This window comes from Poecilia reticulata, linkage group LG14 (assembly GCF_000633615.1).
Source record: "Poecilia reticulata strain Guanapo linkage group LG14, Guppy_female_1.0+MT, whole genome shotgun sequence".
Classification (NCBI taxonomy): domain Eukaryota; kingdom Metazoa; phylum Chordata; class Actinopteri; order Cyprinodontiformes; family Poeciliidae; genus Poecilia; species Poecilia reticulata.
Genome location: NC_024344.1, coordinates 26,155,610 through 26,179,995, shown reverse-complemented (window position 1 = coordinate 26,179,995; position 24,386 = coordinate 26,155,610). Strand labels below are relative to the sequence as shown.

General features: G+C 40.6%; 2 protein-coding genes across 2 annotated transcripts in view; both read right to left on the bottom strand.

Annotated features, from left to right (window-relative positions):
- LOC103476347 (smoothelin-like protein 2) overlaps positions 1-2,154 on the bottom strand; it is a 10,293-nt gene extending 8,139 nt beyond the window's left edge. Inside the window, exon 1 of the mRNA XM_017308527.1 lies at positions 1,568-2,154. Within this exon, the coding sequence (XP_017164016.1) occupies positions 1,568-1,963 (396 nt within the window). The 5' untranslated portion in view covers positions 1,964-2,154. The remainder of the gene's footprint in view (positions 1-1,567) is intronic.
- Positions 2,155-11,583: 9,429 nt separating this feature from the next.
- Positions 11,584-24,386, bottom strand: part of tlcd3a (TLC domain containing 3A) — a 30,642-nt gene continuing 17,839 nt past the window's right edge. The window contains exons 3-5 of the mRNA XM_008428609.2: positions 22,343-22,562; positions 14,587-14,682; positions 11,584-12,300 (exon numbers count right to left, since the gene is read on the bottom strand). Of these exons, the coding sequence (XP_008426831.1) occupies positions 12,022-12,300; positions 14,587-14,682; positions 22,343-22,562 (595 nt within the window). The 3' untranslated portion in view covers positions 11,584-12,021. The remainder of the gene's footprint in view (positions 12,301-14,586; positions 14,683-22,342; positions 22,563-24,386) is intronic.

Sequence of the window (24,386 nt, the reverse complement as noted above, 5' to 3'; positions counted from 1 at the left end):
TAACAGGGCTGTGCTTTACTGCATGAAGGGCAGAAATTCTGTTTTTTATGTTTGTGTTGGATTTCTCCGTCTGTCTGAAACAGCCGAGTCGGAAGGTTGTGGGTTCGATTCCAGCTTCCTTTAGCTACCTGTGGCCCCTGAGCAAGGCAGTTAGCCCCAAGCTGTCAGTGCACCTGAGCGTCCAGGTCTGAAGGTGTGTTTATGGGAAAATYTGGCTTTGATTGGTCGGTAGGAKCTGAATGTTCGGTCCATTTATTGATGCMGGTTCTGATCTTGTGATGGTAGAAATCAGCACTTAAAGCAAAAACCTGGAACTTTCCTAATTTTCGCTTCCGGTAACGCAGTTCTTTACGGTCTGTCAATGGCTCATAAGGAACAATAATGTGTCATAAAATGTCAGCAATAATGTGGTTATTTAGTCTGTCTGAAAAAAACTGGGGGTTCATTTTTTTTTCATAATTTCACCATATTTTTCATTAATTCATAAATGTCACAGTTTTAAACTAAATATTTAGAGAACAATATGAATATTTACCATAACCAGCTAAATATTTAGCTTACCAGAAGTGGACTACCAAAACAAAAGCTGGGTCTTCTGAACCTCTGTCACATTTCTTTTCCTCTTTTCTTGTACAATATTTTAGCTTGAAACACAGGATGAGCAGTTTCCAGGACAACASACATTTAGGATCTGCTGAGAGACGCACCAGCTTTGATGGATTCAGACTCACCAGCAGGAGTTCATAGAGGTTAGCAAGACACAGCTTTTATTTTTATAGTCCACTTCTGGTTATCAGCAAGAGAATTTGCATGGTAGCTAAGCAGTATATAGCTCTGTGCTAGCTCCGAGCTGAGCTAAATATTCAGTTCAGAGATAAATACTGAAATAAATATTTAGGATAGAAAAAATATTTAGGTAGCACAGAGCTATATGTTGAGTTTAGAGATAAAAATGAAGCTTGCCAACTAAATATTTAATTTGAAATGGTGCCAGWTTYAAATGAATTAATKAATTAATKAACRAATAATATCCTTGTAGCAGTGATAGGGGCACAAGGACATTCAATCAACGGCTTGCTGTTAAAAACTTTTAAAAGTTGACAGAAAAATTGAAAATTTCCCTCGATAAACATGAGTTATTGGAAAACATTACCAAAAATGTTAAAACATCAACTACAAAGTCTTAAACAATCCAAACATTAAACCCGAACCAAATAACCAAAGCTCAGCCTGGCGGAGGCAGGAGCTCAGCCTGGCGGAGGCAGGAGCTCAGCCTGGCGGAGGCAGGAGCTCAGCCTGGCGGAGGCAGGAGCTCAGCCTGGCGGAGGCAGGAGCTCAGCCTGGCGGAGGCAGGAGCTCAGCCTGGCGGAGGCAGGAGCTCAGCCTGGCGGAGGCAGGAGCTCAGCCTGGCAGGCCACCATTCTGATCATCCACTGGTGGAACAATGATGTGTGTTGTTATCGCTCCACCACATCAGATACTGGGAATAAATTTTATGCYATCACATCCCKACCAGAACCTGGACCAGAATTCTAGGTGTGTTTCTGTCGGCAGGAGAAAAACTCACGTTTGTGTCCGCGTGYCTCTTCAGTCTCCAGGGAGCTGGACCAGGGTCATCGCTGCCCGGTCCCGGCACCTGAGCGTGTCCAGACCCGCCCCAGCCAGGTTCTGGTGAGGCCCAGTCCGGCGGCCCGGCCTCGTCGTGGCCGTTCTCCGGGCCGCGGGCCCTGGCCAGCTCCCCCACGGCGCAGCTCAGGGCGTCCAGCCGGGCCCGCAGCTGCAGGTTCTCCTCTTGCAGTCGGGCCACGGCGTCGCTCAGCGGCCGGCTAGACACCCGCAGCTCATCCATCCGCTGCTCCACCTGCTGCTTGAAGGCGCTGATGTCCACGTGGACCTCCCTGACGGCGGCGTCCAGCGTGGCCCTGAACCCGGCCAGCGCCCGGCTCACTGCGCCCTCCTCCATGCTGCTTCTCTTCAAACTGAACCTCTATCTGCCGGACGCTCCTGCTGCCTCCAGACGCTCGCTGCTGCAGGAAGGAGAAGCGGAGCCGGCCAGCGCCATGGAGCACATCCCGTCCCGCTGAGAGGAGAGCCTCCCCAGAGTCCGGCAGGCGCAGCTCCTTCCCCGCCACTTCGCTGCGTCGCCTCTGTATTTTGGGACATTAAGGGGGCGGGAAGAGATAAAACGGGCAGGCGGAGCCGGGATTATTCAGATGTTTGTGTGTCCCTCAGCTGCCACTTCAACAGGGGGTCGAGGGGTGTGTGTGTGTGTGTGTGTGTGCGTGCGTGTGTGTGTGTGTGAGAGGATCAGTTTCATTCTGGGCCTTCACAGCAGAAATGATTGAAGTTACCTGGAAATGTTTCCGTTTATTCCAGAGCTTTTATTCTGAAATCGTTTTTCACAGCTACTAAGAACTCCTTCACATCCTCCATCGTCTCCTCCAGGTTTCCGTCCCAGTCTGGAAAAATCTGGAATTTGGTCCAGAAGAAGCCAGACTGCCATCGTTGTTCTCTACCTTCATTCCTTCTTTCTTCTTTTGTCGTTTCCTTCCTGCTTTATGTCCTTCCTTTCCCCCTTGCTGCTCTCCACTGTCTTGCTTTCCTTCCTAGCATCCCTCTCTGCTTACCTGCTTTTCTTGCTTTAACTTCTCACTTCCTTCCCATCTTCTTTCGTTCCCTCTGTTCTTTCATCCATCCTTCCTTTTTTCCTTTTCTTAACACCTATATCTTCTACCTTCCTTGGTCACTTCCTCTTATCGAGCCTYGTTTTCCTTCCTTTCCCTCCATCCTCATTAGCATGACATGCTAACAGTCTTCAGTCAGAGGCGTCTTCAGATTCATTGCAATACTGACTGCTACTGGAGCTCCTTCCTGGCCTCAAATGCTTGATGAAGAAACTTGGATGATTTCAGTTTTGACGACATTTCGGAAAAATAAAGTTTGTGGTTCCGTCACAGGAATGTTCACRAAGCCTGAACATTTTTAGCTGCTGTAAATCTATAGAAACCTAATTAAATAGGTGCCAATTTTCCATATAAACTCTGGAAAACGTCAAAATAATAAAGTCACAGTGCAGAGACGAAGTCGACAGCAAACAGTCTATCAAATCAAATTTATTGGATTTTAAAGGGGTGCTCTCATTTCACAAGCTACAGTACAGAACTCCGCTTCATCTCAGAAAACAGCTGAGTCACATTTCAGGTAGGAAAAGTTTCCCCGAAAAAAGTCACGCTACAAAAAAACCGGAACAGATGCGTTAAGTCTGAGATAGATTCTGTATATGTATGAAAAAACTAGAGTGTTATCAAAAATAAGTGGGGCAGGAAGTGTTGAAGGTTGTGAAGGTGCTGCGTTCAAATCGGTCGGGAAAACAGCAGATATGGACAGCAGAGTCACGCCTGAACTCCAAACGTCAAAACACTAAAGCAGAGGGGTCCAAACTGTCCGCCCTGATGAACTCCAGGGCCAATCCTGACCAAATTTAAATGACAAAAACTCAAACTGAACAGTATTTTAGGTCAGGTTGTAAACAAACAGYCTAATTTCAGTTTTATCTAAAGTATTTTTGGGTTCTTTTTCTGTTTTATTGTCTTTTCCAGATTTTTTCATTAAAATTCACTGGAAGTTCAAGATTTAAATAAAAGCAAAAAGCATGGTTTGTTTGTGTTTTACCTCCTTCAGTTAAAATCTAAAACCTTTTCTAAAAATAATTCACCAGTTTTGAATTTTGGACCAAACAAAGTGATTCTGTGGGCCATAATGGCCCACCAGCCACACTTTGGACACCTCTGCACTAATCAACAGACACAGCAAATGAAACCAAAATTTAAACCTCAAGCAATAGAAAGAAATGATCTGAATGTCCAATTACAAGCTGCAAAACTAGAAAATAAAGATTTTCACCTCATTACATCAGAAATCTATCAGTTAAAAACTAAAGTTGACTTTATTGAGCCTCATTTCTGCAAACTTTAATTTAAAATAAYGAATACTATAAACACAACCACAACCTGTAAACACAGCCTGCCAACTTAGCTCTTTAAACTCGGTTTTGTTGATATATATCAAATATTTCACAAGGCACCGGAGACCAAGTTTGGTTCAGTCAACAGATCAAATTCAGCCCCAGGAAAATTTTTACTTTGATATTTATTCTCTATTGAGCCACATGCAGGATTTATTTGAGGAATGGGGAAGTTCTGACCGGACGATCCGGTCCAGGTTGATGGAGAAACTGTCAGCCGCTCCAACTCAAACTCCAGATTTAAACGTTCTGATAAATGTAAAAACTTTCATAAAAACGAAAGGTGAGGAACATGTTTTAGCTTAATAAATATGGCAGCTGTCATAAAGTGATGGGTTCCATGTTTTCATGCTCTGAATCTGTTTAAATGCCTCAAATAACCCACATTAATTTACCTAAAACACTTTAATTTGGGTGAATTTGTGTTGGAAATTTACATATCTGGTAAATAAGTGAGGAATAAACTTCATCTCCACGTTCCTCTATGTGGAGCTGATTGGATTTAATAAATAAAAGCAAAACCAGCAAGCAGAGTCAGTGCTGACCCCTAGTGGCGACATGTGGGATGTTGGCCCCATCCAAACTGTGAAAGGCCCTTCCAGCCCGGCTCTGGTCAACAAATCACTAAAAAAACTCAAATTACTGGATCCAAGCTGCAGTACACATAAAACATGCATGTTTTATACTAAAAACCTGAATTTTTCTTTCTAAAACCCTGCAGGTTTTATCTCCTTTTCTATAACATACATGTAACAGACCATGCAGGATTTTAGTACAAAACTACATGTTTTTTTTTTTTTTGCATAATTTTTACTAAAAACGTTCTTGTTCTACTGAAAACCAGATGAGATGCTGCAGCTGGTGGACAAGCGTGTGATTTGCTGCCCCCTAGTGTTAATCTAAATTAGCTGCATGTYTCGTCTGTTAGCTTTTACTATTTTTACTTTACTACATTTACTTTTACTCTTAATTTTTATCTTTTTAGAAAATGAAAAAGGGGACCATTTGCTGGAGTTAAATTTAATGTTTTCAAACAGYAACAAAAGTCCATCTTTAGTTAAAAATCGTATAATTTAAACCAGCTCGTCGTACCTTATTAATGCTTTTAATTTGAAGGCGCGTAGCAACTTACAGCTCAACAAAACAGCAAAAAAATTGAGTTTATATTTTAATGCTTTCAAGACAGGAGTACCACTATTAAAGTCTAATAAATAATAAATTACTTTTTAAACCAGTTTAACAAACAGTTATTCTGTCTGAATTAGTAGAAATAGTCTTAAAGCTTTTTATTGGTGATTTATGTACCCTGGCTATTCACTAAATTTATACATTTATGAAGGGAAGCATTGTAAAGTGGATCAACCGTTTTGAGATTTTGGTCATGAATATGTAGCTTGGKGCCGTTTACGTCATCACATTCTGTTGATTAGTGGCTCTAAAGTTTATTCAGACACACTGAAGTTAATAAATCATTTSTATTGTTACTTTATGTCAGAAACAAACTTTTGTTAACTTTGTTAAGCCATTAGCAAAGAAGTCTCACCTGGCTAATCGACATGCCAGCTTTGAGCGTAAAGTGACTCAGCAGTTCTGACGTTAGCATATGCTATTTATGTTGACTAATTAGGAATGTATGAATTAAAATCCACTCTGACTGAAACAATATCAAAGGCTTCATCAAGATCTTGATGTGACTCAGCAGTAAAATAACAGCTCGCAGAGGTCAAAGTGTTGTTGGACAAAAAGTGCTCAAAGATTAGCATGCTAACATTCTAGTAGATGGCTAAATTGCCACATCTGTTAAAGGGTTTAAGTTGATAAACAAAATCATTATCTTTGAATTACAGATCCAACATGAAGATCAACAATCCTAATTTACCTTTATGTTAAAACTGCCAACTCTGACGATAACTGTTAGAATTTAACATTCTTGGTCAATGTTAAATTGACCTTTAGTAAAACGGCTGAATGCAAGAACAAAGAAGAAAATTGTAGCTTGCGAGTGAATCCACGTCAGCCCTGTTCAGTCTAGTCYGGTCGGAGAGGTGTGAATGCTAATCAAACTCTGGTCCTAAAAAACCTCGGTCTGGGTTCAGTTAAAGTGAACTCTAGTTCGGTTTGAATGCATATGTGAATGCCAAGTGGACCGGAGACCGCTCCAAACACAGGAAGTGGATAACAGGGCAAGGCATTCTGGGTAAATACAACCAAAACAAACGTGCTAGCCTAGCGAGAGAAATGGCTCGTGGTCTTCAACTGCTAAAATCTGACGCCTCCATTTTGTTTCCATTTGGTGAAGAAGGAAGTTGGCATAGTGTCTTAGTACAATGACAAATATGCAACGTTTTTCTGACCACCGATCGAAGGACTGGGCCCCAACTGGACCGGACTGTTGACATATTGACCTACAACCGAAGGTGGGTCRGGAACGACACGCTATGGGTTGATTGTTGGGGACAAAACTGACAAAACATCATCAGTTTCTACTGCCAAGTAGAAACAGAGGCATAAATGGCCACTTTATTAGGTACTGACCCCCCATCAGAACTGTCTACATGCTGTGGTACAGATTCAGTCGGACAGGGGTGTCCAAACTTATTTACAAAATTGTTAAGTCAAAACAAAATTCTAAAACCACAAAAAATTACAGTATTTTTGATTAAATAAGGAAAAAAAAGTCTGTTAATTTTATGTTTTTTTGAAAACAGAAAGGGGAAGCTTAAATATTAGTAGATCCAAAACGTAAGACTTTTTCACATTATGAAAATAAAAATATCCAGTTAGAGAAATGTACAGCTTATTGTCAGACATRAGAACAGAATTTGGGTCGCTGTCTTTTAAACAGGTTGAATAAATCAAAATCACATTTGTGTTTTCTAAAGAAGTCGGCTGATAAACCAACMGGAAAACAGGTTGCATTTGAAAATCCCAGTTAGCTCAGCAGCTTTGTGTTAGGAAGTAATAAAACAGATGTACCTAATAAAGTGGCCCTGCAAGTCTAAACTACGTCCAATAATATWTAGAAGATCCTGGTGAATTTATTTTGCAGCTTAACTCCATTTTCAAAAATGAAAAATARAATTTATAATATAAAACTTTAATTGAAGTCTGTATTTTTACGGCTAGATGCTAAAAATAAAGTTAAACAGACTGAAGGTCAGTTCAGTTTACTGAAATTAAAAATCTGTCTTTATATTCTCGCCGTAAACGGGACTCTTTGGTTTACTTAGGACYGTAATTTATGGATCTAAAAAAAATCTGGATTATTACTGAAAGCTTTTGATGAGCTGGATTTATGGCAAGCCGTTKGTATAAAAAATAATCTTCATGTTAATGCATTGAGGGTGTCCAACATTATATTTTTAATCAAGGTAAAATTAATACGGCCATATTTTAACAATGGAAAATGTTCAGTACAGCGCAAAGTGTTTGTCTTTTAATTTCCAGGTTTTTTATCAAGCGTCRAACATTTATCCAGAAAAGTCAAATTTCCTGCACCTAAACTAGCTTTTATTTATTAAATTARGCTAAACATAATCAGTTGACCCAAATTCTGCTTTTATAACTGAGAATACATTTCTTCAATTGAGCCAAAAATAATTTGGAAACCAATTTCTTTCTTATAATAAAATCCTTTTAAAGTTTTTTTTTTAAAAATCTATATTGAATAAAATTCCTTTCCCACAAACCAGAAAACAAAATCTATTTTCTTATTTTTATTTTTGGCCTGCGAGTATTTTAGATTCCAGTGACTAAAAGTTTGGACACCTTTGATCCAATATATATTTTTTGTTTTGGTTGATTTTTATTTAGCAACAGTGACATGGCGCTTTGTCCATATTTTATTAACGAGAAGTTGTTTTTTTTAGTGCTTTCCTCCTGGATTTTAGGGTATTTTAAATGATCACTACAAGTTTAGAATCACTAAAACATAAGTTCAAGTTATAAAACAAAATGTAAAACTACAGTAGTGTACTAAGTAAGAAATAAACACATTCCTGTTAAAGTTTAATAATGCTTTATGGTTTAAAAATAGCTGGTAAGGCAAGATGAATTGGTTAAAATGCCCTATAATTTACACATCCTGTTATTTATGATTTACTTTTGATACTAGTGACTTGCCATACAAATAAATATATGCTTAATGTGTTCACAAATACATTAATATTAAAAACAAATTAAAATGTTTTTAAATAAAAATGCTACATGTATGCGATTGAAGATGTGAGGCTCAGATTATGGGTTGATTAATTTCTTTAAGTTCTGGTTTCTGCTCTCAGAACGGATAAGATTCACCTTAAAAGCAAAACAAGGAATAATTATTGTTTGAGGTATCTGGTTTATTAAAACCTCAGAATATGTATTAATGAAGCAGCAACATAATCCTGCTCTTCAACACGTTTTATGGAAGCTGAATGGAGGAAAACGTGCTGCTGGAGGGATGAGTCCCGCCAGCAGAGGGCAGCAGAGGACTCCAACCTGACTGGCTCCAGCGAATGAGAAGAAGGGAATGATCTGCAGGAACGCTTCAGCACGTTAAAGAGACACTTCAACAATTCAGATCACCAAACCAGACTTCATGTGAGACAAAGGAAACCCGCCCGGTCTGCTGGGGAAAGTATTCACACCCCAAACCTCCAAACTGCTGGTTCCACCAGGTGTTCATGAGTCTCTCTGGAGGAACTTTGACCCTCGCTGCTTTACTGAATTCATTTAATTCAAACACTAGAGGGTTTTCTAGCTGGATTAACCTGTTTTAGGGCATGCCATTCTGGTAGCTTAGCCTTTCATGGGAAGGTTCTCCATGTGTGGATCCCAGTTGTACTGAGGTTCTCTGGAAACCCAGAACCTTCTAGATTGTTCTGTAACTCTTTCCAAACTGATGGATGTTTATTTATAGTCTGTTCCTTGAATTTMTTCAGATTGGATGTGATTGGCCTACTTYATGCTGTCAGACAGGTCCTAATGTATTTACTCCATTTCTCTTTGTCTGATATAAAACCTGGTTTGATGATCTGAAATACTGAAGTGTCCATGTTCTGTTAGTTTGTGGGTGGAGAAAATAGAACCACGAAGTGATCAGAACTCTGATTGATCCCATCAGTAATCCAGACAACAACACAGCACTTCCTGCCTTAGCTTAGTCCCATGCTCTGCTACAACCTAGCTTGCTCTGCTAGCTTATATCACTGAGGCCAGTGTTAGCAATGCTGGATAATCACTGAAAATGGAGTCAGATCTGGTTAGGCCTGCTTCACAGTTCTGCACCAGGCAAAAACCGGCCCAGAAATCAGCTGGCTATGGACGAAGGTTGGAACTTCCAGCAGCAGCAGCTTTAAGCTAGCTGCAGTCTCCAAGCGACCAACCAAGAACCAGAGAACCACAGCAGCTGGAGATGGATCAGATGGTGAAGGTTTGGTTCCAACAGAACTGAATCTACCAGACTATCAGGTAGAAAGAGTTCCCAGCATGGAGACACTCTACTCCATCCCCAAGGCTGGGTCCAGAAAGCCGACTGTTAACAAATCAGAGCAACAGGCCTCACTTCATACATCCGGACTGATTCCTCCCACCAATCCAAAGGAAGTGGTCCAAACTTCACTGGGCCAGAACCAGAAGAGCCAACCCTAAACCAGAACCGTCTCCACCTTGTTATCCGTAGTGTCTCATACGTTCACATAGCAGGTGACTACAACCCAAATCTGACTTTTTCACAGCAGTCTGAACGGCTCCGTTCAGATCTGCTCCACTTCCAGATGTGGAACTAAATCGGATCCGGTAGTTTTCAAAACGTCTGCAGTTTGAACGGTCGTGTCGCATTTTATCCAAATTTTACTTGACCAGAGGAATCCAGGCAGTAAATCTGGATGTAAACAACAGCTGAAAACGATAATGATAATAATGAAGTGATGAAATCAGTCCGAGTCAGTAAGCGCATCACACTTCAACCCCACCCCTCCTGGTCCGACTCCACGTTCATACAGAACCGGGTCAGAAGCCGCAGTCAATGCTCCACTAAAGGCCATTGCTGTGAGCTGGGTTTTCTGCTTATCAGCTGATGTGATCTGGTTCTGATCCGGTGGCAATAACTTTAAAACCCATCCAGAGCGCTGCGGCGGCCATCTTTACTGCTGCAGACAGAGCACTGATGTAAGACGGCTACATTCTTCTTCATTTTGGTGTCACAAACCGCTCACACAGAAATCTGATTGCGGTTGTATTAAATTAGTGTCATGAATGGTGGCACAAAAATTAAAAATGGGCTTTTAGAATCCAGACCTGCTGTGTGAACGTAGCCTAGTGCATTAATCCTGATCCGGTTTTCAATAATGACCCTAAAGCTTTAAAACTGACCAACCAGACGGGGAAGTTAGAAACATAGCGTTGGATCGTTATGTCAAAGGATGACTTCGTTACGGCTGACTGCGGCGCAGCATGCGGCGCTGCAGAGGCCTCTGTTGCATAGAGAAGTTACAGGAAATAAGATCTGACACACAAAGTCTTCATGACTTCAAAGCCTAGATGTGAAATATAATTAGCTTTTCTATAGATATTTTAATGATACAGACAAACTAAAACTAATCAATAAGTRTTGATTATCTTTCAGATAAATATCTACCAGGATGAGGGAATGGTCCTCTCATGTTCAGCAGGTTCACTTTGAGTCAGCAAACTGTCCTCAAGCTAAAATAAAACATGATTTCAATCTTTAAATCTTCATATAGAGTCGTTCCTGTTAAGTGCCTCAGGCAGCCACTGATAAAGAAGTTCACACAAACTGATGGACCCACTGAGAGGCTGACCTCTTACCTCCTGATGTCAGCCTCGTTAGCAGGGCGACATGTCCGGGACTGAGGTTCAACGGGGTTCAAACAAAACCTCAAGCAGCTGATCTGAACTGAGGAGGTGCAGAAAAACAGAGTCTGAATGTTTAAGTGGTTCAGCTGAGAGCAGAGTGAGYCTCTGCTACAACCACACCGCAAGCCCCGCCCCCGACTGCTCAATGATCAGCTCATCTGCACACATGATTGGCTGGTTTGAATATTTTAGTGTTACATTTTTCTGGTTTTAATGAAACTATTGGGAACAAAAAAGAGAAAAAAARRAAWWWWAAAAARRAAAAAAATTTGCAAAAGGAAAAAAAAAATACTAAAAAGAAAGTAAAAGAGGGGGAAAAGAAAAAAATAAACAAAAAAGTGTGGAAAAAATAACTAAATAAATGTGGCTRTTTAAGTTTTGTAATGACTCAATAAAGGTGGCATGCTGAATTGTTTCTTTTTGTTAATAAACTGGGTTTCCGGACAATAAGTCCAGCTAAGAAGCTAGCATTAGCCTTACTGGACCAGAACCTGAGCCATCATCATCCTGCCTCTTCCCAGCTGCCCTAACCCCGCTCTCCTCCAGTGTAACCTAAACTGAGATTATGCAATGAAAAAGGAAATTCACATTAGAAAAATCACACAGCAGTAAATAAAAAAACTCCTGGATGATCCAATCCGTTTCCGATTTTAACGATGATATCAGATCCTAAAAGTAAGCCCTTGAAACTTCTGCCACCCTGAAATTTCAGAAACGTTTAATCGCCCCATTAAAGTTTAAAAATAAACAGTGTAGTTGGAATATTAATGCAGACTTGTAACAGATTTAAATGTGGATGAGGCGCTCCCAGGAGACGTGACATCAGAGCTGTAACATAACCACCAACTGCTAACTGCTAGCAGTTAGCGCCGTAACGAACCTCTCCATCAGCAGCAGCTGTAGAAACAGCAGGAGTGAAAGATCAGAGAAAGTCTCCAGGAAGCTCCGCCTCCCGCTCCCAGTGAGGTGAATGTGACCTTTCTTCAGAGTGCAGTAAAATCAGACAGAGTGAGAAGTCCTTCAGGCAACAGCTTTGTTACAGAGGAGTTGGAGTATGGAGGCCCAGGAGGAGCGACAGAGAGCAGGCAGTCCTGGTGAACTACAGTACCGTAACGGGTCCAGTTAGCGCAGCCGCAGCATCAATCCTCCTTTGCGGGCGGCGGCACGCGGCTCCGCAGATACAGCCGGTAGCCCTTCCTCACCAGCAGCACAAACCAGTAGAGCTGCGGCGCCAGGATGCAGCAGTTACCCAGGTTGGTGGCGAGCGGCAGGTGGAAGGGAACGGCGTGCAGCGGGATGCCGTAGTGACGGCCGTACATCCAGTACATGAAGGGGAAGAGGGCGATGCGGCACATGAAGAAGGTCAGCAGCACCATGCCGCCGTTGGCCTTATGCAGCCAGCAGTCCTGGAGGCTCAGCTGGAGGGGCGGAGGAGRAAGAAGACGTTAAAATTTAACCAGCAGATTACCTGATCATAAAATACATGGATGAAAACTGAAAACTACCACTTTATTTTGGGTCCTTAAACACAACACAAAGCTTGATTTTKAATAGTTGGGGTCAAACAGGAAGTGATGCCGCATCATTATCTAGTTCCAGATGTTTCCGAACTGCATAAGAACTGTCTATACAAGCGTACTAATAGAAAGTTTAGTGGAACAATAAAATGTGGTAGAAAGAGGTACATAGGAGGTTCACTGTTAATTTATTAGAAAACAGAAATTTTTAGATAAATTCAGATTAATTTAGCTTTAATTCATGTTGGACTCRTTGCATCAGAACCCTCCACTCGTTAACAGGAGCTTYGTTCTGATGAAGCTTTCTTATCATGCTGATGACCCGGGTCGGGTCGGTTTTGGTTGCTCTGTTGTTCTGAGAGTTTCCATAGATCAGAGCTGCAGGAGRAAATCTGGATAATGAGCGCCAACATGTGGGGAACTTCGGTGTGTTTTAATGAGTCGACCCGGTCAGAGGTTCTATTAGTCAGAACTCGGCTGGGCCGGGACCGCTGGATGTAACAATGCTATTAAAGGAAAGTCAGCTGACATCATCAAACCCCGAGGTCCGAATTAAAGATGAATCATCGCGTTTTCTCCATCGTTTATGTGAAATGTTCATTTCAGCCTCTGATGTCCAGATTTAAAGAAACAGATTCTGATCAGGAAAGAAAGAAAAGAGAGAAAGGAAAGAATGATAGAGATAAAGAGAAAGAACAAAAAAGAGATAAAGAACAAAAAGAAAATCAAGAGAAAGAAATCAAAACAAAAGAAAAGTGAAATACATAGAGAAATAAATCAAAGAAATCAAGAAAAAGGAAATTCAGAAAAAATTAAGAAAATCAAGAAAAATCAAAACAGGAATCAAGAAATAATATTAAGAAAAAAATCAAGACAAAAAAACCAATAAAGGAAAAAAAGGAAGAAAGAYAGATCCCTGTTATCTCAGCATACTAATAGAAAGTTTAGCAGAAGGAAACACGTCTTGGAGGAAGGTTGGATCGGGTTGAAGTCTCTGAATTTTCTCATGTTTCTTGTAGTTAAGCCTCCAGACCTGCAGGAACCTAATGAGCTTCATTGTTCTGATAAAAGGAGGGAACTTCCTGCCGGTCCAGACATAACGGAAAGTCATCTGACCAGAACCAAACGACCCGATAAACTCGTCTGCTTGGTTCTGATCCGACAGGAGCAGGAGCAGCAGCATCGCAGTTCCTCCTGCTGACACTAGAGGTCAGCAGAGAATTGTATGAATCACTGGGTTTACAGAGATCAGAACCTCTGACTGGACCGGATCAGAACCTCTCAGAACCTCTCACTCCACCGGATCAGAACCTCTCACTGGACCGGATCAGAACTTCTCACTGGACCGGATCTGGACCTCTAACTGGACAGAGTTCTGATGTTTGTTGTGCTGCTGAAATATAGCTGGAACCAGAAGTTTACATACACCTTTCCAGGTCAAACTCCTCTTCAAATGAAAATAAATTTAATCTAATGTCAAAATAAACAACATAACCGAGTTTTCTGTTAAAGTTCTGCATARATATTCAGATTCCCAAGAAATTTGATGGCCTTGTTGGTCTGTTGTTGCGCTGAACCTTTGACTAGACCGCTGCTGTTGCACAGTTYGGATTAAAAATAAAACTTGTTATTTTTGTTTTTCTGGTCCAGTTTCAGCAGCTGAAATAAATCATATTCAGAGGTGAATAATTTGTCCCTCAGCAGTAATCACAGCTCCTCATGAGGCCCCGAGGGGAAACGATCGACCCGCTTCAGTATAAAAGACCAGAGCTAAAGAGCTTACATCACTTCCTGTCGGAGGGGCAAACCAGAAAGTCAGCAGCTCCAAAATAAAACTCATAAAATGTTTCGACAATCTGTTAATATTTGGGTCTAATTTTCTTTTGAGTCTGGAAAATATCTGAAGCATCAATCAGTTTAAACTCTCTTTAAGTTTCCAACTGCTCCAACATTATGATTCTATATCTTAAAAATCCAGATTAGTCCTTTATACTTTTACACTCATATTAATAAACAAACGTAACCAATAATTTATGTGTTGACCAAAAAAAAAAAAATCAGTTCTGTTCATCTGAAGAAAACAAACCTTTCTAAATAAATACTCAACCCCCGTGAACCTTTCTACATTTCCACCAGTAGCTGGCTGTACTCCCAGTAAACAGGAGTTAGCGTTAGCGTGCGTCTCACCTGGATGAGGATCTTCCCCAGGGAGACGAAGGGCGTGCTGAGCTCTGTCAGGAACAAGCAGCCGATGAAGAAATCCCCCTGGTCCTTCCTGAAGAACTGAGACAAACAGAGACAATAAAACTGTTTCCTAYCAAACTTTACCAATAATCACCATCCGATCTGCCTTTATCCTTCATGGAGGAACAGTTAAAGCTACTGCAGATTTCTTTAGCTGAAATTTCAGTCAAATGCTGCCATCTGGGTTTAGTTTCTAGCTACTTGAGGAAATAAGTAGAAAAACAAACATTCATTTCACCAGTATGGGGACCAGTAGATGGACTGGGAAACACTGAACCGCACCGGCATGTGCTTACTCAGCTGATCTGTTCTGTGGAACCGTTGGGTTTATAGATCAGTGGACTGTTTGGGGGAAGAATGAAGCAAGATGGAGGCGCAGTGGCATCATTTGGGGAACCAGAGGATTTAATACCAGGAGAAAATGTCCTGCTGTTGTTGGTGAGGGAGTTACAGCTTGAGCATCTTTGGACTTTCCTACACAACAATGAACCCAAGTGACGCTCCAGGTCCACCATGACTTTGTTTGAGGAGAAGTAGAAGTGGAATTAAGTCTTCTGACACTGAAGATGTCATTGAAGGTGACATTCTGTGTTTATGTTGTTGCGAAATTTAAACAGTTTGTAACTTTAACCAATAAACCCAACTTGCGGTGGCGTTAGTCCTGTTAGCAGCTACTGACCCGGTTCAATCGGGCCGACACTCRGAGATAAATCCCTCTGCAGTCAGAACATCAAGTCCCGACTCGTTGCTCCTTAGTTTTCCCTCCTACAGGCAAATAAACGCGTCAGCTGAAACAGAACAACTAAAACTAGGGTTCCCTCAGGTTYTTATTCTAAAAAGGGAAAATTTCTAGATTTTTTTTTTTTTTGCAGATTTTTAATATTCTGGAGACCAGAACCTTAAAGGTGCTTCAATGGTGTCCCGGTCATTATCTGTAGGATGGGGGTCACAACCATGAGGGCTGTGGGTGTTTAAACATCTCACTTTCTCAGTTTTGCTAATAAACTGAAGGTTTATTATTATGATGTTATTTTTGTTCCACCGACYGAAGCGTGCAGTGAGACCGATCTGAGCGCATTACAATATGAACAAACGATGACTTGAGCTGTGAGGTTCAAACCTCCCATGACTTTGCTAAATACATGTTCTGACACCTGATCAACTCTGATAAACCGCAGTCACAGACAGATCTTTGCCAACCAATCAGGATATAAATACTGCATMCAGAATCAGAACCAGCTTTCTTCACCAAGTTTCTGCACAGAGAATTAAACTTCAGTTCCACTTTGCTGTCAATAAAAATATAAAAAATATGAATGTAAAAAAAAGTGTCACTAAAGTTTTCACACTCCCTTGAACCTTTTCACTTTTATTGCCTTTTACTGTGAATTAATGCCCCTGATTTTTATAAGTGTTTTTAGACTGAGTCTCAAGTATTTGCGCATGGCTGTTTTATATCGTTTATCATTTATYGTAGTAAACTCATACGAATTTTGATTCATTGTTGTTACAATAAATTCCAGCTGATGATGTTTAAAACACCCCAATCTGTCCATATTGTTTCAATTGTTAGTATTAGTATTTTAACCACTTTTCATTTAATAAAAGCATCAATAAATACTAATAAAGGTGAACATATGATTAAATACAGTTACTGTGTGAAGTTTAATAATATAAATCACACTTCTTTAAGTTTTCTTTAAGCGTTTTATAAATACTGGGATGATTTTCAAGAGCAGTATTTGTGTTTGTGGGGGGATAATCGGTGTGACAACAAGGCCCGTCACAATAACAAATTTTGCTGGAAGATAAATTGTTCCATTACAGCAATAAACGATAATATTGTTGATTTTAGACCATTTCCTGGCTATATARTGATAATAGTTTATTATCCTTCTCAGAGATCAATAAAATGTACATTCTAATGACACACAGTGACATCCATACTACTATCTAAGAAAAAAYATAATAATAATAATCAGGTTTTATTCAATGCTGTACTTGTTTTGAATTTTACTAAAATGACAACACATCCGCAGCGCAGTCAGCTGCAGGCGGGTGGGACAGCGTGGCGTCCCSGCTATAAGTAATGAATGAAGCTTTCAAATATTGAGCAGCGGTGACTGACGCCGCCCCCAGAACAGGTGAGTCAGGCCAGGTGGATAAAGAGCCTGAAAACAAAAGACAAGCCCGCCTGCARATACGCTGGATCAATAAACCATGAGCCTGCAGACCAGGCTTCACCATCTGTCACCAGAGGCTCCTACCGATCCGCCTGGCGACTGGTCAGGGAGAACTGAGAAACATATCACAGTAAGTGAATATACAATCAATGTTTTTAAATTATTTCAATGAAAGAGAAAAAAAGCATCTCAAGCCAACCTGGCCAGGTTGGGAAAGTATTTAACACTTCTATAATTAAACTAAACCTCAATATTGGGTTTAATTCCAGCAGGCACACCCGGGTCTGATTGCTGCCGCAGAGGGAGAACGATGGGATCACTGGATCAGAACCTGTCTGGCAGCAGGAAGTAGACCTAGAGATTCAGAAAAGCAACACATCTGGTCCCAAATCAAACAAATTCAACAACAGAAGCAAAATCTGTGATGTCCATCAGATTACAGAACCACCTGGAAGGTTCTGGAAGTCCAGAGAACCTCAGTAGGACCAGGATCCACACACCGAGCCAACAGAATCTCTCTCAACGACGCATCCAGCATAAGATCTGAAGACCTGCAGGCCTCACTGACCCAGTTCAGGTCAAAGGTCATGATTCAATAAGAAAGAGACAAAAATGGAAGAGTTTGAATGCCAGAACCTCTGCTGACCCAAAAGAACACAGAGGCCTGTCTAAACTGGTCGCAATAAATTCATTAATTGATTAATTGCATAGCAAGTTAAAATGAACGTGATCATTTTCAATTTAATTCTAATGATTGATATTTTTTAAAGGGTAGAAATCATGATTCATTTTGTTTATGGTTTTTGGTTGTTGTGCTTTACTTTGGATATTTAAAATGTGTGTCATGTTCTTTACAGAATTAAATAATTTTTGGTCTAAAATTTAACCAAATCTACTGCTGAAAACATCCCTTGAGTGGCCTAGTTAAAGTATAGACTTAAATCTTTTAATTTAATTACGATATGTTGATGTCACCTTAACCAGGCCGTTTCTACTGAAGACCAGCATAGCGTGCGCTAACATTCCTATTAGCACCGGGTGGCTTTAGAGTTTTTATTTCTTAATAAATGAAAATCATAATCTATGAACAGCTTTTCTGTTTGTTTGGAAGAAGCTAAAATGTGATGAAAAAAGCAAAACAGAGGTAGTTTAGGGTGTAAATACTTCTCCGCCTAAGACATTAGCGCCTGTGATTTGCCTACAGCCACTGGTAACAATGGATTATCTGTGGTTCCCATCAGACGCTCCATCTGCTCAGGGAATCATTCAAATTTTCTGTCACACAAATGAGTTTCAGCAGCAACCTGAGAGTCGATCAGGATCAGGAAACCGACTGCAGAGCCGTCAGCTGCTGATAAAAAACCTGGAGCCAAGAGAAAGGTTCACTCCAAACTGGAAGCAGACCTCCCTGCTTCTTGCAATCTTTCAGCCTGCTTCATGCTGCCAGTCTGGTTCTAATGAAGAGATTTCTTCTGATCCGACAGTCAGGACTGAACATCCTGATAGAAACTGAACTTAATTAGTGTTACTTTTCATATGACCAGGGTAGTTTGGACAATCTTCCTCTTAAAATCTTAATTTTTTTTTATTTACTCATGATAAAGATGATACATTTAGTTCTTCTAGGATAAAATTTAGTAATTTAGTATTTTATCCTATACTATGTAAAATAAGCAACTATAATTCATACAGGCAACCATGTTTTTGGTTGTTTATTATTTGCAGAATAAATAAGCTAAACTAAATGAAKTTAAGCATATAAATGATTGATTGCTCCAGTTCCTCTGAMATGTTTTCCGGGATTCAGTTCCGGGACGTGTGCTTGGTGTTCTTCATACTGGGAGGTTTCCATTCATCCCAGCACGTTCCCCTCCTCTCAGAGTGGGACTTTGTGGCCAAACTGGCATGAAGCTGATGAGTGAGGGAACAGGAGTAGAAACAAAGAACGGGGAGGAGCGTTTCAAAYGGAGAGGCCAACTGCAGCTGGAGCTGAATAATGTAGGGTAATGTGATCTGAGAGCGCATACTGCTAACAAAGGCCTGGTTTCCACCTGGACCACTGACCTGCCCGGCCGTTAGGATAAACATAAAACTAGTTCTGATCAATCTCTAAAATTACCTCATAAAATCCATAAGGATGGACTTTTTAAGCAACAAGTATCCAGATTAACCGCTGGTTTTACTAGAAATGGTCTTCCTGCATGATGAATAATTCATTGCTAGGTGCTAAACAAAAAACCAACAGGTCCAACAGTCATGGTTACATGATTCAATTACTGAATCATTAACGGAAAGAGACGTGATCAGAATATCGAGTCATTTATTCAAGSAAATGTTCAACCTGCAGGACAATCTGGTTATACAGCTGAGTGGAGAGGAGAAATGTCTGTTGAAGAGCAGAAAGTGAAACTTAACRGCAGCATCTGYTCCATCTTCAGCTGCATCTGCTCCATCTYCAGCTGCTSTGGTTCTTTCTCTGCTCTGAGTCAAACCAACAAAACCCTTTGAGCAACCTGTTCCCCTCTTGGTCTGTGGGGGCGTTGCATCAAGAACCACTGAAGGAAACAACACAAAAACCTCTGAAGACACTGAGCACAACTTCCTTCTTCACCAAATGGAAACTAAAATGGAGGCGTCAGGTTGGAGGATTTCTCTTTAGGCTTTAGCTAAAAACCATGAGGCATTTCTCATGCTAGCGCTAGGCTAGCACGTTTGTTTTAGTTGTATTTACCCAGAATGCCCTGYGCTGTAGTCCACTTCCTACTTTTAGAGCGGTCTACGGTCTGCTTGGTGTTCTCATGTGCATTCAAACCAAACTAGAGTTCACTTCAACCGAACCCAGAAAGAGGTTTGAAGATTTTTTTTTTGGTCTGCAACAGAGTTCAATTACACATTCACATCTCCCCAAACGAACCAGACTTTTTAGACRAATGGACTGGAGTTGCATCAAAGCGCACTAGACAGTCTAAAAACCAAACTGACTCAGTTAATTTCATTTTCATCTCAGCGGAGTATCTCAGAACATGAGTTCTACCATCAGATCTAAAGTCTGCATTCAAAGTGATGCTCCTGCTATTTTTAGCCGCCTCCTTGTTCCAGGCTGCATCCGCCTTATTTCCACCCGGGGCGGCCAGACCCACAGCGTCTGATCGGTACTTTATAGGTAATCCATGACATTGAGTTCTGGGTCTATTTTCTGCTGCCACTTAAGCAATCATTAGGAGGTAATGCAGCTTTATGCATAGATTGATTTCAAACCACTGCAACGCATCAAAGCTCCTGCATTAATGGGTTACTGGCAGGTGGGTTTACGGAAAAATCACATGACTTTTACTCATCAGAAGTAATCATCAACCTCAGGACTATTGATCAGATTTTCTAACCATCTGATCACATTCATTGGACAACTTTCTCTCTCCTACATGGAAAGATCTGGAGAACTTTCGTAGACGGCGTTTTCAATAACAAAAAACAATCAGCCATGATCTCCCTTCATCCTGATTGGCCAGTGCTAGGCGTCGACCAATCGTTGATCTTTCAAAAAGACTGATTTGCCGATTCAGATTTCATTGTCTGAAAAGTTGATAAATATAACGAAAAAGTTGCAAAGTTGGCGACTGTTGTTAACCGCACACACGCAGACATCTAGTTATAAATTAGTCATTTTTAGTTGTTGGCGCAACTCAGGAGAGCTAGCAGCTAACTTATTTGTTGGATTACAATTATAAAGCTAAGTTTATGTAGATTTGCATGTAATTAGTGTTGGGAGTCCATTAAAATGTTAATTGAGTTAATTTCAGGGTCTAATTAATCCMAGTTTAATCAAAAACTATATAATTTTAAAAAATGACATTTTCATCCATTGCTGCCGTTAGCGGATCATGCAGCTTGTGTGTCAGATTTATGGACATACCAGAAACATATGAATACAAAGGTTCTGGGTGGAACAGTAGCATGTTAAAAAAATTAAAATTAAAAAAATAAATAAAAGCGCACTAGACAGTGCGCAGATGTGCCGATCAGGTTTTTTCCTGCCGATACCAATCACATAATTATTATTTTTTTTATATCATAAACACTACCGGTTGCATTATGTGGAAAAAGGAACCATGAATTTACCTTAATTTAGACAAAAACTTGTTTTTAATAACTTTTTCCAAGAAGAAAACTAACAAAACAGGCATTCTGCAAATTGTACTGCTATCGATAATACTATCTTTAACAGACTGATAACATATGAAGGCTCTGAAGAGGCTAAATAATGCAAAGAGTCAAAATAAAACCTCTCAACATTGCCAAACAAATTCAAGTATAAAACTTAACATTCAAAGGCAAATACAGGTTCCATTACAATAAACAATCCAGAGTTACTGAATGAAAACGTCCTGATAGCATGGCGGCTAGCTGATTACTGCTAGTTCTGAGTGGCTGTTTCTGACTGAGCGGAGTAATTATGCAGGGAGGAGATCGATTATTTTTTTAGAGATCATCTGTCTCGTATTAGGACAGCGAAAGTTTTAATTCATATGTAAAATTTATTTTTTTAAGTTAGATGCTGCAGCTTTCAGCAGAGGTTCGGTGTGAGAGTCACTACCAGGTGGARCAGAAGCGGCGCTCTGTCTGTAAAATATTACTACCTGTAGCGCGTAGCAGCAGTTCAACAGCGAGAGCAGAACCAGTGTCTTACATCGCTGCTCGAAGACTTAAATAATTTTGCGGGTTATTTGTTTAGCTTTCTGACCATCATGCTAATCCGGGTGAGTGTTTGTAGCTGTGCGCTGCTTTACCTGCTATCTGATCCTCCATATGTCTTTTACTACAGTGAGCCTCGATGTAGCCAAACTCCGTCAAGTAAGGCATTGTTTTTATGTCGTATTAGATTCGTTGTGTTAATGCATTTTGACGTGCTTCAATTTTCCGCCGCAACACGCAAACKTCCCCATTCACTCAGTGCGTTATAGTTCCACATCGCTTAGGATTTGTTGCTGCGGATTTGCGCAGTGTGAAGGAAAGAGGAGACCAGCTGCACAGACAGGCTGCGAAATGAGATGCAGGTGATCGGTTTGTGTGATCAGCAACAAGAGACCGTGATCGGCGATCACCGATCATACACTTTTTCACGAAAATCGGCCGATTATGATCGGTGGCCGATCGATCGGCACACCTCTAGTGGGTGTATATGTGTATATATATATATATATATATAGGTTCTGCTGTAAAAATTATTTTGTTCTATTAAAGTGTGAATCACCAAAATGTACAAACTCATGTGAGTTTTATGAGTTTAAATTCATGTGTTTGTGGTGTTTCCTGACTTTCTGAGCCTGTTTGGACATTTTCTCCTCTCTAGGTGCTTCCTGGTGTGTCAGCAACATCTAATCCTGATGCGTCAAGCTGCAGATTTATCACCAGCCGAGCTGCTGCTGCTGCCTGCCTGCATCCAGCTTTTTTAATTGTTGGCCTGAACTACTGGCCTCATCACTGCTGTCTCARGACCCCTCCCCGTCCCTCCGTACCAGTGTGATAGGCAGCAGGATGGTGAGCAGCGCGATGTGGTGCAGCACCAGCAGAAACTCTCTCCGGACGAAGGAGTTGACGGTCCTCAGCGAGTGCTGCTTGTAGTCCTCGTGGCCCTTGACGTGGTAGCGGTAGTAGTGGCTGAGGTACATGGCGAAGATGTCATACGTCATGTAGGGAACGCCGTACCAAATGACGAAATAGGCGGCCAGCCAGTGCCTGAGTAGAAAGGAGATGTATGATAGAAGGCAGATGGAAAACCAGCGGAATGTAGGTTTATGTTCAGAGTAATGTAGTGGTTCATTATGAAGACAGAACTGAATAAAAATGACAACCTTTGACCTTTCACTTAGTTCTTTAGCTCTGAAACTTGGAGGAAGAAGGTTAATAGCAGAAACCGGCCAAAGAAATCAGAATGGAACACAGACTGCATGAGCTGGAGAAAACCTCTGATGGTAATCATGCCTTTAGGGTGCCATCGAGACAGCAGGGCAGGATTCCTATAAGTCTAACAATGGTTCAAGGTAGGAAAGATGGAAGGACAGCATTTRGTGAATTGAATAGGGAAAATGTCAGGAAATACTAATATTTTCCCCAAACTCCTTATATTCTGCTTCTCCAAAGCAGGAAACACTGAAGTGAAATCCCAGATGTTCCCATTCTGTGAAGGAGCCCTGGATCCCAGTTAAGACGTCTTATATAAACCACAGGCTGCCTTTTGGCTCAGATGTTGTTGATGTTCCACAGATGAGAAAAACGGGTTCAGGTAAATAAACCAAGTCAGATTTAAAGAGGCCCGTTTCATTACGTACAGCAGACAAGGCGAAGCGTCCCAATCAAAGGACAGGTTCAGTCTCTGGGCCATTTGCGTGGAGCATGGGTCTGATAAGCTACAGGCTCAACGAGCATCACTGAACTGAGCAGCGCTGAGGATTTAATCTGAGGGGGGGGGGGATTAGCAGGCTGAAACTGGGACTGCCTGGTCCGGCTGCTGACTCAGTGGGATTAAACGGCTAGCATTAGCCTAGTATCACACTTTCCTGAACCCCAGAGAAGCCAGCGCTACACTAACACACACTTCAGCCAGTAGCAGGTACATGTAGAGCCCATCTTGTTTGCACCAAATTATTTCTCTTGGTCGCTATCAAGAATGTGAGATATGGACTGGGAATTTCCCCATATTTTGCAGAGCTGTTGTGAAAACAATATAAATTGTGATTTAAAAAAACCCTGATGCATTACTTCTTTTTTATGCAACTACATGGCACAGGACTTTCAATTACATAAAAAATGTGTAGTAGTTTTTAGTCATCATTTTTATTGTTATCACAATAAAATCTCAACATGAATGGATCTGTGGGGTTTAGATAAAAACAAAAAAGCTTTTCCAAAACTAAACTGTATTTTAGAGACGCTAAATATAAGCCTTTGAGGTAACACTTTATTTGAAGGGGTGTGCATAAGACTTACATGACACTGTCAAAAGCATGACATAACATMTGTCATGAACATGAAGAAGTCTTTATGAATGTTTATGACAGTTGACATGAAGTGTCATTCTGTAAATAATGAMACTTTTAATGGAAAGTTGCTCTAAAAGTTGCATTGAAAGTCCATTAAAAATGCCAACTTTGCATTACATTATCATAATTTACAAAATCATGCAAAGTTGGCATTTTTAATTCAATGCAACTTTTAGAGCAACTTTCCATTAAAAGTGTCATTACTTACTGAATGACACTTCATGACAACTGTCATAAACATCTTTATGTTCATGACAAGTAGGCCTGTCACGATAACAAATTTTGCTGGACGATTAATTGTCTAAAAAATTATTGCGATAAACGATAATATTGTTTCAAGACCTTTTGACACTGATTTAACGGAAATGACTAATAATGCATGCGATTTCCTGCCATACACTTTATTTTCAAAAGAACACATAACACTGGAGCTGATAAAACTAAATCAGTTCCAGTGTTAATGGATTCTCAGTCTCCATTAACAAAAAATGTACTTGAATAAAAACTAAACAACATAAAG